At 36.7% G+C, this 12973-nt stretch overlaps 1 protein-coding gene across 1 annotated transcript; it reads right to left on the bottom strand.

Moving 5' to 3' along the window:
* Nucleotides 1–1523: 1523 nt before the first annotated feature.
* On the bottom strand, nt 1524–7809 carry Smp_125170 (Rab and DNAJ domain-containing protein; the record flags this gene model as incomplete). The annotated part of the gene is made up of 6 exons (XM_018794352.1): nt 1524–1689; nt 3906–4144; nt 6521–6640; nt 7368–7602; nt 7633–7715; nt 7744–7809. 6 exons carry the CDS (start codon nt 7807–7809, stop codon nt 1524–1526), a joined length of 909 nt encoding a protein of 302 aa, XP_018648774.1.
* Between the last annotated feature and the right edge of the window lie 5164 nt (nt 7810–12973).

The following is a 12973-nucleotide window of genomic DNA, read 5'->3' as shown; positions in this document are numbered from 1 at the left end:
TTATTGTTTCTCAGCTTTCAATGTTTAGCTAACTAGGATCAGTCCGTGATGTTAATTATAAAAATGAATGATCCTCATAAACCCGAAATTCATAAACATGTTCTCTTTTTTTTCTATTTTTACAAAGTCTTTTTATAAATACTTATTCACGATGTAAAATTCAAATACTGTATACCCGAGTATTCAGTTGATGAGGTCATGAATCTTTATCTACTGAGATGGTTAGGCCACGTGTTACGTATGTCTGAGCACTGATTACCACGACGCTCTATGCTGACTAGTATTGGGGATGGTTGAAGGGAAGTTAGGGGCGGCCAAACCAAAACATGGCATCAGTGCTTGAAGTCACCAACATCTAGTTTGAGCCATGTTGGTAGATATAGACTACTTGGTTGGGGTCCGCGTGACTATCGTAAACAATGGTTGGAGACTGTGTGACGGCTCAGAATTGATCACAATGGCGTAGGTGTATACACTCTTTATCTTCCCGTAAACCATGAGATTAAAATCGCTTCATATCTGTCTTCCTTCCTGCACTATATCCTTATATACAACTTTTCTTTTATATATTACCACAACTAAATTAACTACTTCTATGAATGTGGTGTTGATCTTGTTGTGTTAACGAGGTATGGCAACCTGGGCCGATTCATAAATGTGCCTGGTTCAACGTTGTAGCTGATTGACTGATGCTAGCAACTAAAAAGTAGGTGAAACCTACAAAAACTTTTATAAACATGTATTATTCAAATTCTGGAACCTACATCAATAAAGTTTGTAACCGGTAAGTTCGGTAAGTCAATATTAACCCTCTCTCTGTAAATCAATCACAGTCTCATAATAAAAGTCATACTATCTTGTTTACTGTGCTAATTAACATAAATCAATCAAGTTTGAAGTCAGTTAAACTAATAACCACATTGCAATGTGATCGATTGAATTTGATGAGTACTAGGTTGCTTTAGGGCCTCTGGAGACTCCGTCGTAGTTCCCGAAAGCCGTCCCAACACTTACAATCCTGTTCATACCATTCACCGAAAACTAATTGATCTCATAATGCCTAGGCAATGCTTATTGAACCTAATCTATCTAGTTACAATACTACTATTCGGTTAATAAACTTGATATAACGGTATAGATCTGTTAATGTCAAAAAATTAATCTTAGTAACCTAGAATTCATATTTTAAAAGTGACCGGTAAAATTAAACTAATACTTTAGAGTATGTAATGCAGATACAAATCTCTAGATGAGTATGAAGTTGAAAATCTACGAATAAATATTATTGATATTCAGTGTACCAAATAGACTTCATTCACGTACAACACGTGCATCAAGTGTTTGAACACAAATCGTGGAGAAAATATTTAGTAAAATAAATTGTTCTACTTATAAGTAGTTTATATTTTATAATAAAATATACAAATCTACGTATAATCCATAGAAAGGATATAACTCACAAGAAGTATCACAGTTTATTATTGTCAATAATGACAAATTATTGTAGGGAAACAAAATAACCGCTACGATTGAAATTTAGAACTGAACCAACCGGATCCATTTGATAATGAAAGTAAAGAATCTTTTGCTTTTACTAATATTTTGAATGCTTCTTCACTTCCTGGAGTATTATTTTTATCAGGATGTAGAATAAAAGCTAAACGACGAAATGCTTTTTGAATTTCTTCGCTTAAGATTAATAAATAAGTAAAGAAAAAAGATTTCTGATAAGTATCTGCTAGTGTTCTTTATTAGTTGACCTCTAATGTAACATAACAACATTTTATTTTAGGCAAAGATGGATGGTGTGGGTACCAGTGCTATCCAAGGAGTGCGTCCCGTCAGCTGGATCTACCCATATTCCAGAGCTGAAGCTCACTCAGGGACTCGAATCTAGTACGGTTTGCTTCAAACGCCATTGCTCAATTCACTTAGCTACTGAGTCCAGATTACTATTCGCTTGTGCAATGGTATAAAGTTGTAATCCAACCGACGAGTCCTAAATAGGAAGAAACGTATGTCCTAGATTCTATTGCTAGCCACCATACATCTTTGCTTATAATGCTTGTGAATTAAGGGAATATCGAGGCAATCTGCTCAGGATGCACATATGTCAGTAAGAAACTGATCAATTTCAGTGATAAACATCAATGGGAATATCCAAATAAACAAGAAAATGAACTAACATTTTATTTTCTTAATGGAATCTGACTGAATATATCTTAGTACGTTGCTTTTTTTTGATAAAGAGAAGTACATCAACTCCAACAGACAAGTTGCTGATTGAATCTTGCTATATACATGAGCATTGTGTTTTACGTTTGACAATCTACACTAATTATCAGCACTATTTATATCACTGAACTATTGTACATAGTTTTGATAAGGGTATATATCCTAACATGCTCTTAGACTTCACAATCTAGCCACTGAAAGTTATTCAAATCAAAATGGTAAAATGTATTCAGTGGAAGACATCTTTAAAAAAAAGCTTAGGTTTTCACAGATGATAGACTGAGTGAATCCAAACATTTAGTCCCTGTGCTCATACACTATCATCAAAGCCAAACAGAAGATGAAAGTATACAAACAAGGGACTTTATTAGATTAAACCGATTTTGCACTGAGTTAAGGTCTTAGTCTTCATGTCCTTTTGTGGATCAAAGAGGTATATGTATATCAGACAACTATAACGTCCAAGTTGACACCCCTCACTAGTACAACAAGATGAACACCACATTCATAGATACAGTTACTTCAATGGTATTAATATATAAAAGAAAGATTGTTTACAAGGATATGACACAGGGTGGAAGAATTGATATATAGAAAGAAAGTTATAAAGTAATTGTAATCTCACAGTTTGAGAGAAGACAGAGGTTATATATACCTACACCATTGTGATCGATTCTGAGCTATGTCACCCAGAGTCTCCAACCATTGGTTACGATAGTCACACGGACCCCAACCAAGTAGTCTGCATCTACCATCAACATGTCTCACACCTGAAGTTAGTGTTTTTATGGACTGATGCCACGCTTTGGTTTGGCCGCCCCAACTTTCTTCCAACCATCCCGAATACTAGTTAGCATTGCCCGTTGTGCTAATTGGTGTTCAGGCATACGTTATATATCTAATGTGCCGTGTGTTAAACTTTCACCGTAAATAATCTGTCTGTCAGTTAGTCAGAGACCACTTGAAACGCGGCGAATATCTAGATTGGCCCAAGTTACTAAACCGTAACACGACAATTTAACAAAAACATCTGTGTCAAAAGTAGTTTTGTTTTTACTAGAAATCATTCAGAAAAACTAGTTAATCCTCACTCCTTAACGACAGTCAATAAAAATACTTAGAAACCACTAAATTATTTTCTTATCAAACTCACCAATTATAAACCAGCACAAATCTATCCTATGAAACTGAATAGTTTCAAATAGTCAACCGAGCATTAAAGATTACAGAATAAGAATTGATAAAATATATGATTATTTAATCAACAATATTACAGGATCTTTTCAGCGGAGAGAGAAATCAGGTAGAAGCGCTGGAAGCGGATAGGACACACATTGAGGAACTCATCCAACTGTGTCACAAGGTAAGACCTTACATAGAATCCTCAAAGCAAAAGAGAAGAGGAAGACCAAAAAAACACATTACTTTGAGAAATGGAGACAGACATGAGAAAAATGAACAAAAATGAGATAATACTAGAAAGGAAGACCCAGGACAGAGTGGGTTGGAGAATGCTAGTCGGCAACCTATGCTCCATTAGGGGTAACAGGCATAAGTAAGTAAATAAGCATTACAGGATCACTCTCCCTGGTAAGCAACCCATTTTATGTAAATAGTTGAAGTGAAAATTAAAAACAAAAGATAATCAATCCTTAATACAATTTACTTACCTACTAGCTGTTATACTAATCCCTAATCGTTCATAATTATTTTTAGCATTTTTAATTCGATTTATTTCTAAAAGATTTTGATATGTCACTTTAAATTGTTCATTTTTATTTGATTTCAATGAAGAATTTGATGATAATGAAGAAGGTATGTTGGATTGTTTAGGGTAGTTGTTCAATTTCATTTGATTTGATATACAAGATTGATATACGTCTGGATTAATGATACTTTCAAACAAAGTCTAAAAAAGTGGATAAATAAATAGATTATGCACATATTTTAAATATCATGTAAACAATACTGAGATTAGGGATAGGGGTGTGGTGTGGTCCACCTATATCCACATAAGTAGTACATGATGATAGTCAGACATAGAATGCATTTTAGCAGAAGATCGATAAGGAACGAACAGGAACGAAGCACAATCGATATGACAATGCATGAACAATGAAATAAAAGAAAACGAACTGATATTTGCAGAAGGAACAGTCATGATTGAGACAATTGGTTGTTATTTTGCAAATTAACTTTTTACTGTATGGTTGTCAGATTTTAGTGAGATAGTCTGTAATTTGTGCTTAAATACATTCTATCGTCCCCACTCGTATTCTTGTTCACAACAGGGGTACTAGGTAAAGATGACAAATTCACTGGTGACATAGTAGATCATCAGCAAATGAGATATGTGTTACATACGTTCAACCACTATATAAGTTAGTAGGTGATATTTTATAATGTAGGATTAGGTTGGAAGAAAGCTAAGGTGAAAATATCAAAATGTATCACTTATCCATAAAGTTATTGACCATTAGACTGACCTATGTTAATCGGTATAGACTACCTCGTTGGGGTCCACAAGATTGTTGTAATCAGTGGTTCATATGAATCGAAACTGTTCTCAACGATGCGTGTGAATTCACTTTGTCTCCCGTTAAACCCTGAGTCCTGAAATCTTTCAGTACTATTTTTCCTTCGTCCTATATTTAATGTTTTCTACTGCTAGTAATACTGAAGCTACTTCTAATACTATGACATTTGTTTTGATAGCTTTATCTCCTTGTGTTAATATTGTGCGTCAATTTGATTCGATGCACATTTATGTCAGTTTCTACGTTCCATATAACTGGGTAACTAAATAGTAGATTCCTATTGTTTATATTTTCATTCTCTGTCAGAACACAGACCTTTCTTAGACAAACTACTTCGATATAATCTACGTTTTTATTCCTCTTAGATAGCTAATATCAGTCAGCAAAATTATTAGCTAATCGAATCAAGAGTATTTGAACAACTCACTAATATAAATATATATTTGTCTTCTTTAAAAAATTAAGTCGAATTCGCAAGCAATAGTCCACATGTATTTCCTATGAAATTTAAGTTGAACCCTAATCAATAGCACACACCTGATATGAATTATTATTACTCATTGGCCCAAAGTATCTGTTCGACGTAGTCAACTGTGGTTACGTAACTGATTATATTAGTTCTTCGTAAAGGTTTGTATTTTCATGCTGTTGATGTGCAGGGTTAAATTATAATTAGTTCCTGTTGAGATGAGTACATCTTGAGTGGATTCTTTGAATAATTATCGAACCAATTGAACAAGGTGGCGACGATGTGTACTTACTTGTTTGGGGGATGAAGCATTAAAATTTCAATAGACAGATACTGAGTTCAAGTCTGAGGATGAAAATTAATTCTTGGACTCAGGTAACTTTAGTTAACAAGTCATCGATTGAATGAAATGCTCATTCTGGATTTCACTGATAGTTGCAATTCAAATATGTGATTGCGTTGAGTACATTAACAGTTATGGTGGGCCAAAGTTATTACTCCTTAGAAATTGTTATTACTTTTAAAGAAAGAATAAAACTCTGCATTCCATTTTTACACATGAATCATTTTGTTTAATACATTCCTAACCAAAATGCTCTGGTTTGGCCGAGAGTGGGGAGGGTCCGCCCTCTCTCACAAGGCCACGCGTATACAGCCTCTGCAGGGGAGTCCTAATCACTGCCTTTTTTGGCGGGGATGCTGTTCACAAAATTGAGAAAAAAAGTGAATATCCTGCAGCGGCTTTCATCGGGTCGGTGAAAACGGAGGATCAACTTAGAGGAGTTGGACAACCCTCATTCCAAACCAATGATGATCATGGGCTTCAGCATCCTGAGGTAACAAATGGCGTATGAACCAATCGTTGGTCACCGACTACCATGGGACTGAATCTCCTTATGATCCTCTAATACCTTGTGGATTGAGTCTTTAGGTCAAAGGCTCGGGGTGTGGTCCCCTAAGAAAACCGCCTGCTTCAGTTTGGGCACCTGGTTAGTATCACAGCCCTCACACAAATGAAATGAGTTTTGTATGGCGAATATGTATCTGGTGCCCCCTTGTACCAATATTTATGTGTTCAAATAAATAAATAAATTATGACTTAAGCCACTCTATCTTACCATTCCTATTTCTTATCCAATTCTAACAATATTACATGTTGGAATAATAAGTGGTTTATTTTACGGCAAGTCACAACACGAACTACTGGATGACTGATCTGTATGTAGCCAAAATAAACACAAAAAGACTCAGCTTAATGATTTTTCAAAATGATGCTTACATTAAAGGTTTCTGTGACTCCATGACCAGTAAGTGCTGATGTTTCAAAGTATGGATACTGATGTACTGCTGCCCATTCAGAAACTTCATAATAACTCACCGATCTGGGCGCTTTATCAACCTGTGGAGTACAATTACATACAAATCCAACAAACCTTTATAAACTTGTTGAAAATAGTTAACAAAATTACATTCAAAATAATTCGATTCTAGTAATTCAACCAGCGATCATTTTTTCTATAATTATAAGAGTTGATGTTAAAACGAGTTGGAAATTGCTCTCCTCCTCACGATAAATAACTAGACTATATAAGTAAGTGAGTTTCAAATTTTTAACTGACTGCTTCTTTTATTTATACCTTAAGACAAACTTAGTGAAAATAAGTGAGTAAAATATGTCCGAAAGAATTAAGATGCCTATAGCAAGCGTGCAGAAATGTAGATAAGCATTCTGAGAATATCTAATTACTAGCAAAATTAATAAGATTACGTTATATATTAGCTATTTTAAGTATTAGTGAGCTGAAACTCACCAATCCACACTGAATTCCTTGAGAAGAAAGGCCAAAACAGTTACATTGTGATGTGAGGAGATATTTAAAAGTTAAGAAAAAAGAGAAAAATTGATAAAGCGAAGAAACTTCCCGAAAATTTGATCTGATCATTCTTTTATGTAAGCCGAACCCAGAACGCCTTCCAACTTTAGATATCACATAATAGGTGTAAGGTCGTCTACCTAAAAACCAAGACATACATTTGCGCTCGAATAGGGTAAAGTACGCTTAATCTATGAAGATACTGGCTCGATAAATTTAAGTAAACACGTTAATGGAGAAATATAGCATTACCTTGTTACCACAGACAATTATGACTGGAGATGAAACCGAATCAGCTTCACCGGACTCGAAATGCAACTCACGGACCCAGCGAATCAGATTTTCAAAAGTTTTCCTATTGGTTACGTCAAAAGTTAAAATAACACCATTTGTATCTTTATAAAACTCATTTCGAATGTCGTAAAATGAAGGATTTCCAGACATGTCAAATATATCAACGCGCAGCTCTTTGTTTTCTACCTTGGTTCTGCTATATAAGCTTATGTTATAATATTACCTGAATACACCATAGTCTATACCGATGGTTGGCAAGTACTTTGAAACAAAACGTTTCTCACAGAACCGTTTGATCAGACAGGACTGGATGGTAACAGAAGTGAGAACATACCTTCCCCGTCTCTTCATCCCCCATGCTTATAATTTTGACTTTTATCGGTTTATTTTCTTCAGGCATTATCAAACGATATTTTACCGAATTATCACGCTATTTTAAATTGGTACGTTACTTGAGACTCTAACGTTACATTGGCTACGTCAAATAAAACAAATATTTAAGAAAATGCAAATGTTCTTCATTTTTACTCTAGCTTGTGGAATGGTTGTCACTATGAGAGTTCCGAGAATACTGATGGACTATACGAAGGAGCGGCCAAGTGATCTAACTAAAGGGTCTGTCACGACGACGAACATGATAAGCTTTCAATATCTAATAGTTTAGTGGTGAGCTTGTATTAACTGATTTATTTCCTTGCATTCGCTTTCCGTTGTCTCAGTACGGTATTAGGTATTTGGTCATGTCCGATGGGCGATAGTCTAGCCACTGGACTGCACTAATTTCAGTCAGTTTGATAGTTGTTTGAGGTTGTGTATTGCAGTGTCGGTACAGTAAACTAAATTATTGTCTTTGCGAAACACAAGAACTATGCATTAGATACGTCACTTGTACATCTTTCAAATGCCCTCCACTTACTCTAACATTCTAATTCGGTTGGTAGTCCGACTGCTTTACAATTTCTATCCTGTTCTCTCCATTTCAATTTTCTTCTGGTAAACATTTTAGAGCCTTTTCTTGCTAATTACTACTTGGATATGTTCATTAATACGAAGTCAACACTAGAGTATACGCTGCAGATTCATTTTGTGCGTTTTTCTCAGGGAAGAAGGGATTCTCGATTCCAGCGGTTATCACATTACCAGGCAGGATAGTTGTTTGCAATGTGAAAATGATAAAATGATAATTCAAAATCTAAGAGAAGACCATTGTTTCAACAGCAAATAAATGATCAGATTAATCTAGGATTTATAAGAAGACGGAAGTAATTTAACTAGAGGGGAATGGAGATGAATAAAAAAGAGACAAGAAGTAGTTACTGATAATACATCAATAATAAGAGGGATTGGTTCAGCGAAGAATTCTCTCTTCGGTGAATTCATTTCCAAAGCTTCACAATAGCAAATACATATACTTATTTTTCAGGATGATAACAATTACAATAATAATGATAATAAATCTTCCGTCAGACATGGTGACAGTGAGATAGAATAAAGAAAGGTGTTTAAAAGAATTTTTAAACAGAGAAACCAATGATAGTCAGTGGCTTAAATATTCATCACATGATGGATAGGTAAATTATATTTGGGAAAAAATGGTTCAACATGATAAGATATATTGAAATTGAGATGAAATGTAATCAGGAGTATCATAGAGACTGAAATAAAGCCGTTGGAGGTAGAAGGTTTAGGGAGAAGATGGAAGAGGAAGCAGATGGCCATAAAGGAAGAAAAATATGAAGAAAGAGGAGAAAAAATTCCAAGACCTTAGGTCCATGTTAGAAGGAGAGGGTATATCAATCTCTTCTCTACACACAAATACCGTTTACCCAGATGTATGGCTATCTCTACGGCAATGCGAAGAAGATGCAATACAAATAATTTTGAAAGTCTTCCACATACCTTGTAGATGACTTTGAACGCAGAGTCTGTCTTGATTGAGTGATCTGTGTTCACAATGTGTTTGATTATTTCACTTCTTATTGAGCGAATCCCTCTTCTTCTTAGCCACTCCGGTTAATGTTCAAAGTATTCATCCAACGACCTATATACCTGGCTCTATATGAGCAGATAAATTGGTAAATGTGTAGGATTATGATCTACGTCGTTAATAGCACTACTCTAAAAATCGACCTAATCCTAATATCGTAAATTTATCATGGTGTAACTGCCTAATCTATGAGATCTTACATGGAAGTCACATCATTGTCTTCACTGACTTATCGTATTGTAACAATCACCAACATATGATGGAGAACACATCTAGGTTGTATATCAGACTCCCAAGCTCCTCAATATTAAGACTCTTACACCACCCTCCTTACAACTAATGCCTTTTCGGCCGTAAAATATCGAAGCCTGCTTCTCCTACGCACAAGCCAACTTCTGCGAGCACGGCATTACTGATTCACGCGCACAGCTCCTTGCGGTTGTCAAGGCACTACCGCGCGAACTCGATGGGTACGTGACAGCTTGTATGTTTACTAGTGATGTTTCTAAACCCTAAGAAACGCTAAAACGATCGACGCGGAGAGCTAACCGACCGAAAAAGGTTAGATCAACTCCTTAATAACATCGACTTGAAACATGGTTCTGCGACAGGCATGTTGTTAAGGATGAGAGAAGTTATTGGCCAAAGAACCTTCGCTGAAGGACTAATCAAACAACTTTTCTTATCTAAACTTCCGCAACAGGTGCAAGCAGTTTCAGCTTACAGGCGGCAAGTGGAAAGCCAATCACCATATATGGTAAAAGGTACGTTTACCCGAACGTGGGTTTACCCAAACATTCACTGGATTTTCGTGGTCGCAGATGTTCCTATGACAATCATTGGTATAGACCTCTTACAACACCACAATCTACTCATCGACACACGCAGACGAAAGTTGGTAGACAGAAACACTAAGCTATCTGTTTGCGTAGCTCCTTTTTCTGGTTGCAAATTATCTCCAGTCACAATTTGGCACACCATAGACCCTTTATATCAACCATTACTCGATAAGTACTCTGCGATTTGACAACCACAGCCGTGTGTAGTCAGCAATGTTACATATCACATCACGACCACAGGACCACCTGTATTCTCGAAAGCCCGCCGACTGGTTCCCGAGAAGCTGAGGTTAGCTAAAAACGAATTCGACCACATGATAGAGTTTGGAATCATTCGATTGATGCTTAAGGCATCCGACCTCTTAGAAGCAAAGTGGCGGCCATTCTGGATTACCCAGAACCAACCACAATTAGGCAGTTGCACACATTTAACGGTGTTGTAAGTTTCTACAGACAGTTCATACCTAAATGCTCATCCCTTATGAAACCGTTAACCGACCAACTTTGTGGAAATGCAAAATCAATTAGTCTAAATGACACCGAAAAGCATTCTCCGCAGCTAGGGAATTCATCGCAAAAGCAACCATACTGGCACATCAGGGCACTCAAGCATCCATTAGTATCACAGTAGACATATCTGACTCAGCAATCGGAGGAGACTTACAACAATGGGATAACCATTCTTGGCAACCTTTGGGATTTTTCTCGAGGCGGTTGTTAGACATTGAATCGAGGTACAGCATTTTCGGTAGGGAACTCCTGGCTATGTATTGTGCTGTACGGCATTTCCAACATTCCATCGAGGGAAAAGAATTCATACTTTTTACCGATCATAAACCCCCTACATTCTCTTTAAGTTCATCTTCAGACAAGTACTCACCCCGACAGTCCCGACAGCTGGACTACATTTCGCAGTTTACTTCAGATATACATCACATTTCTGGAGCAAACAGTGCAGTCGCAGACGCCTTGTCTCGTATAACTTCCTTGAACAGTTTCCAAGGAATCGACCTTCTTAAATTCGCCCAGCTTCAAAAAGAAGACATTAATCTTCAGCACGAGTTATCATCAACAACCCTCAAACTGCATATTAGAGAGATGCTAACAGGTAAGGAAACCTTACTATGTGATACATCTACAAATTGAGATAACCCAATCGTGCCGAAACACTGTCAACGCAACGTCTTCAATACGTTGCACAATCTTTCTCATCCAGGTGCTCGTGCATCCATCAAACTTGTAGCAGAACGGTTTTACTGGCCTGGCATGAATAAGGACGTGAGGGAGTGGGCACGCCCCTGTGTAAGCCGCCATAAATCTAAGGTGAATAGATACAATAAATGTCCCTTAAGCTCTTTCAAAACTCCTGAGGCTCGTTCATCTGAATTTGATGGGACTTTTACCAAATACAAATGGATACTCCTATCTTCTAACCTGCGTAAGCCGTTTCCCTCGATGGCCAGAAGCAGTACCTATTAAGGACATTACTGATGAAACAGTGCTCGTCGAACGATGGATAACGAATTTCGTCTGTCCTTCAACTATCACTACAGATCTTGGACGCCAGTTCGAATGTTAACCCTTTTGTTGTCTGACCATACTACCAGGAATCACTAGCTTCCGAACGACTACCTACCACTCACAAACAAATGGGTTGGTAGAACGTTTTCGCCGGCAACTAAAAGCTTCACCATCAGCTGCAAACGTTTCACAGTGGACAGATGCTCTTCCACTTGTTTTACTAGGTATTCGCAATGCAGTGAAAGCTGACATTGGATAAACTGAAGCCCAACTCGTTTATGAGACGACACTTGGACTTCCCGGAGAATTCGTGGATCCTTCATCTTCTTCAATGAACGTGGATCTAAACTCCTACAAGAGCAGGCTTACAAACGCAATGCGTTCAGTTAAACCTGTTTTCACTCAACCACAGTCAACTGATGTTTACGTACAACCTGATATAAGATGTCGTACACATGTCTCCGCACGTCAAGACTCACATCGATGACCTCCCGAATAAGCATACGAAGGACTCTTCAAAGTTCTCCAGCTTGAACCTAAGTACTTTACAATTGGCAAGAACAGCACTAACGATAGCATCAGAATCGATCGAATCAAAGCAACATATTCGGAAGGAATTCCTTTCCATGTCGATTTCCATTCGGTACATTCAAACGACACGGTTCCTACACTTCTGATACCTCATACGACAGCCAACACGCACGCCGATACTTCGGCAGTATCTAAAAATAAACCTAAAACAACGCGTTCTGGAAGAAAAGTAAGATTTCCAGAACATTTAAACGTCTATTGCACGTAAGACACAAGCTTTATCCCTATTTTTTTCTTTGTATTATACATATTATAAAAAAATTGAATATCCTCATACTTATATATTTATTCCAATAAAAGGTTTGTTTACTAATAAGCGTATATTTTTTTAATAAAAAATATTAAAAAATAAAATTTTTTGAATCACTTTTACGCAATCGCAAGAGTATTAGTTTATTTACCTTTTTTTCGTTCACCTTGTATCTTTACGCAAGTACGAGTGTATTTCGACATGCGCTCACACATTCTATTTTTTCTTTTCCAGGATGACTGGAACGGAAAGATGAAGTTTATGAAGAACCAAGATTTAGATAGTACGAATACTATACTGTATTTCATGGTCTGTTATAGTAAGGAAAGACGATCAAACGCTGCCAGACATAGCAAGCTATTAGAAGAGTGTTTAC

Source organism: Schistosoma mansoni, chromosome 1, assembly GCF_000237925.1.
Source record: "Schistosoma mansoni strain Puerto Rico chromosome 1, complete genome".
Classification (NCBI taxonomy): Eukaryota; Metazoa; Platyhelminthes; class Trematoda; order Strigeidida; family Schistosomatidae; genus Schistosoma; species Schistosoma mansoni.
Note: the sequence above shows the minus strand (reverse complement) of the source record. Positions and strands in the feature narration are given on the sequence as shown.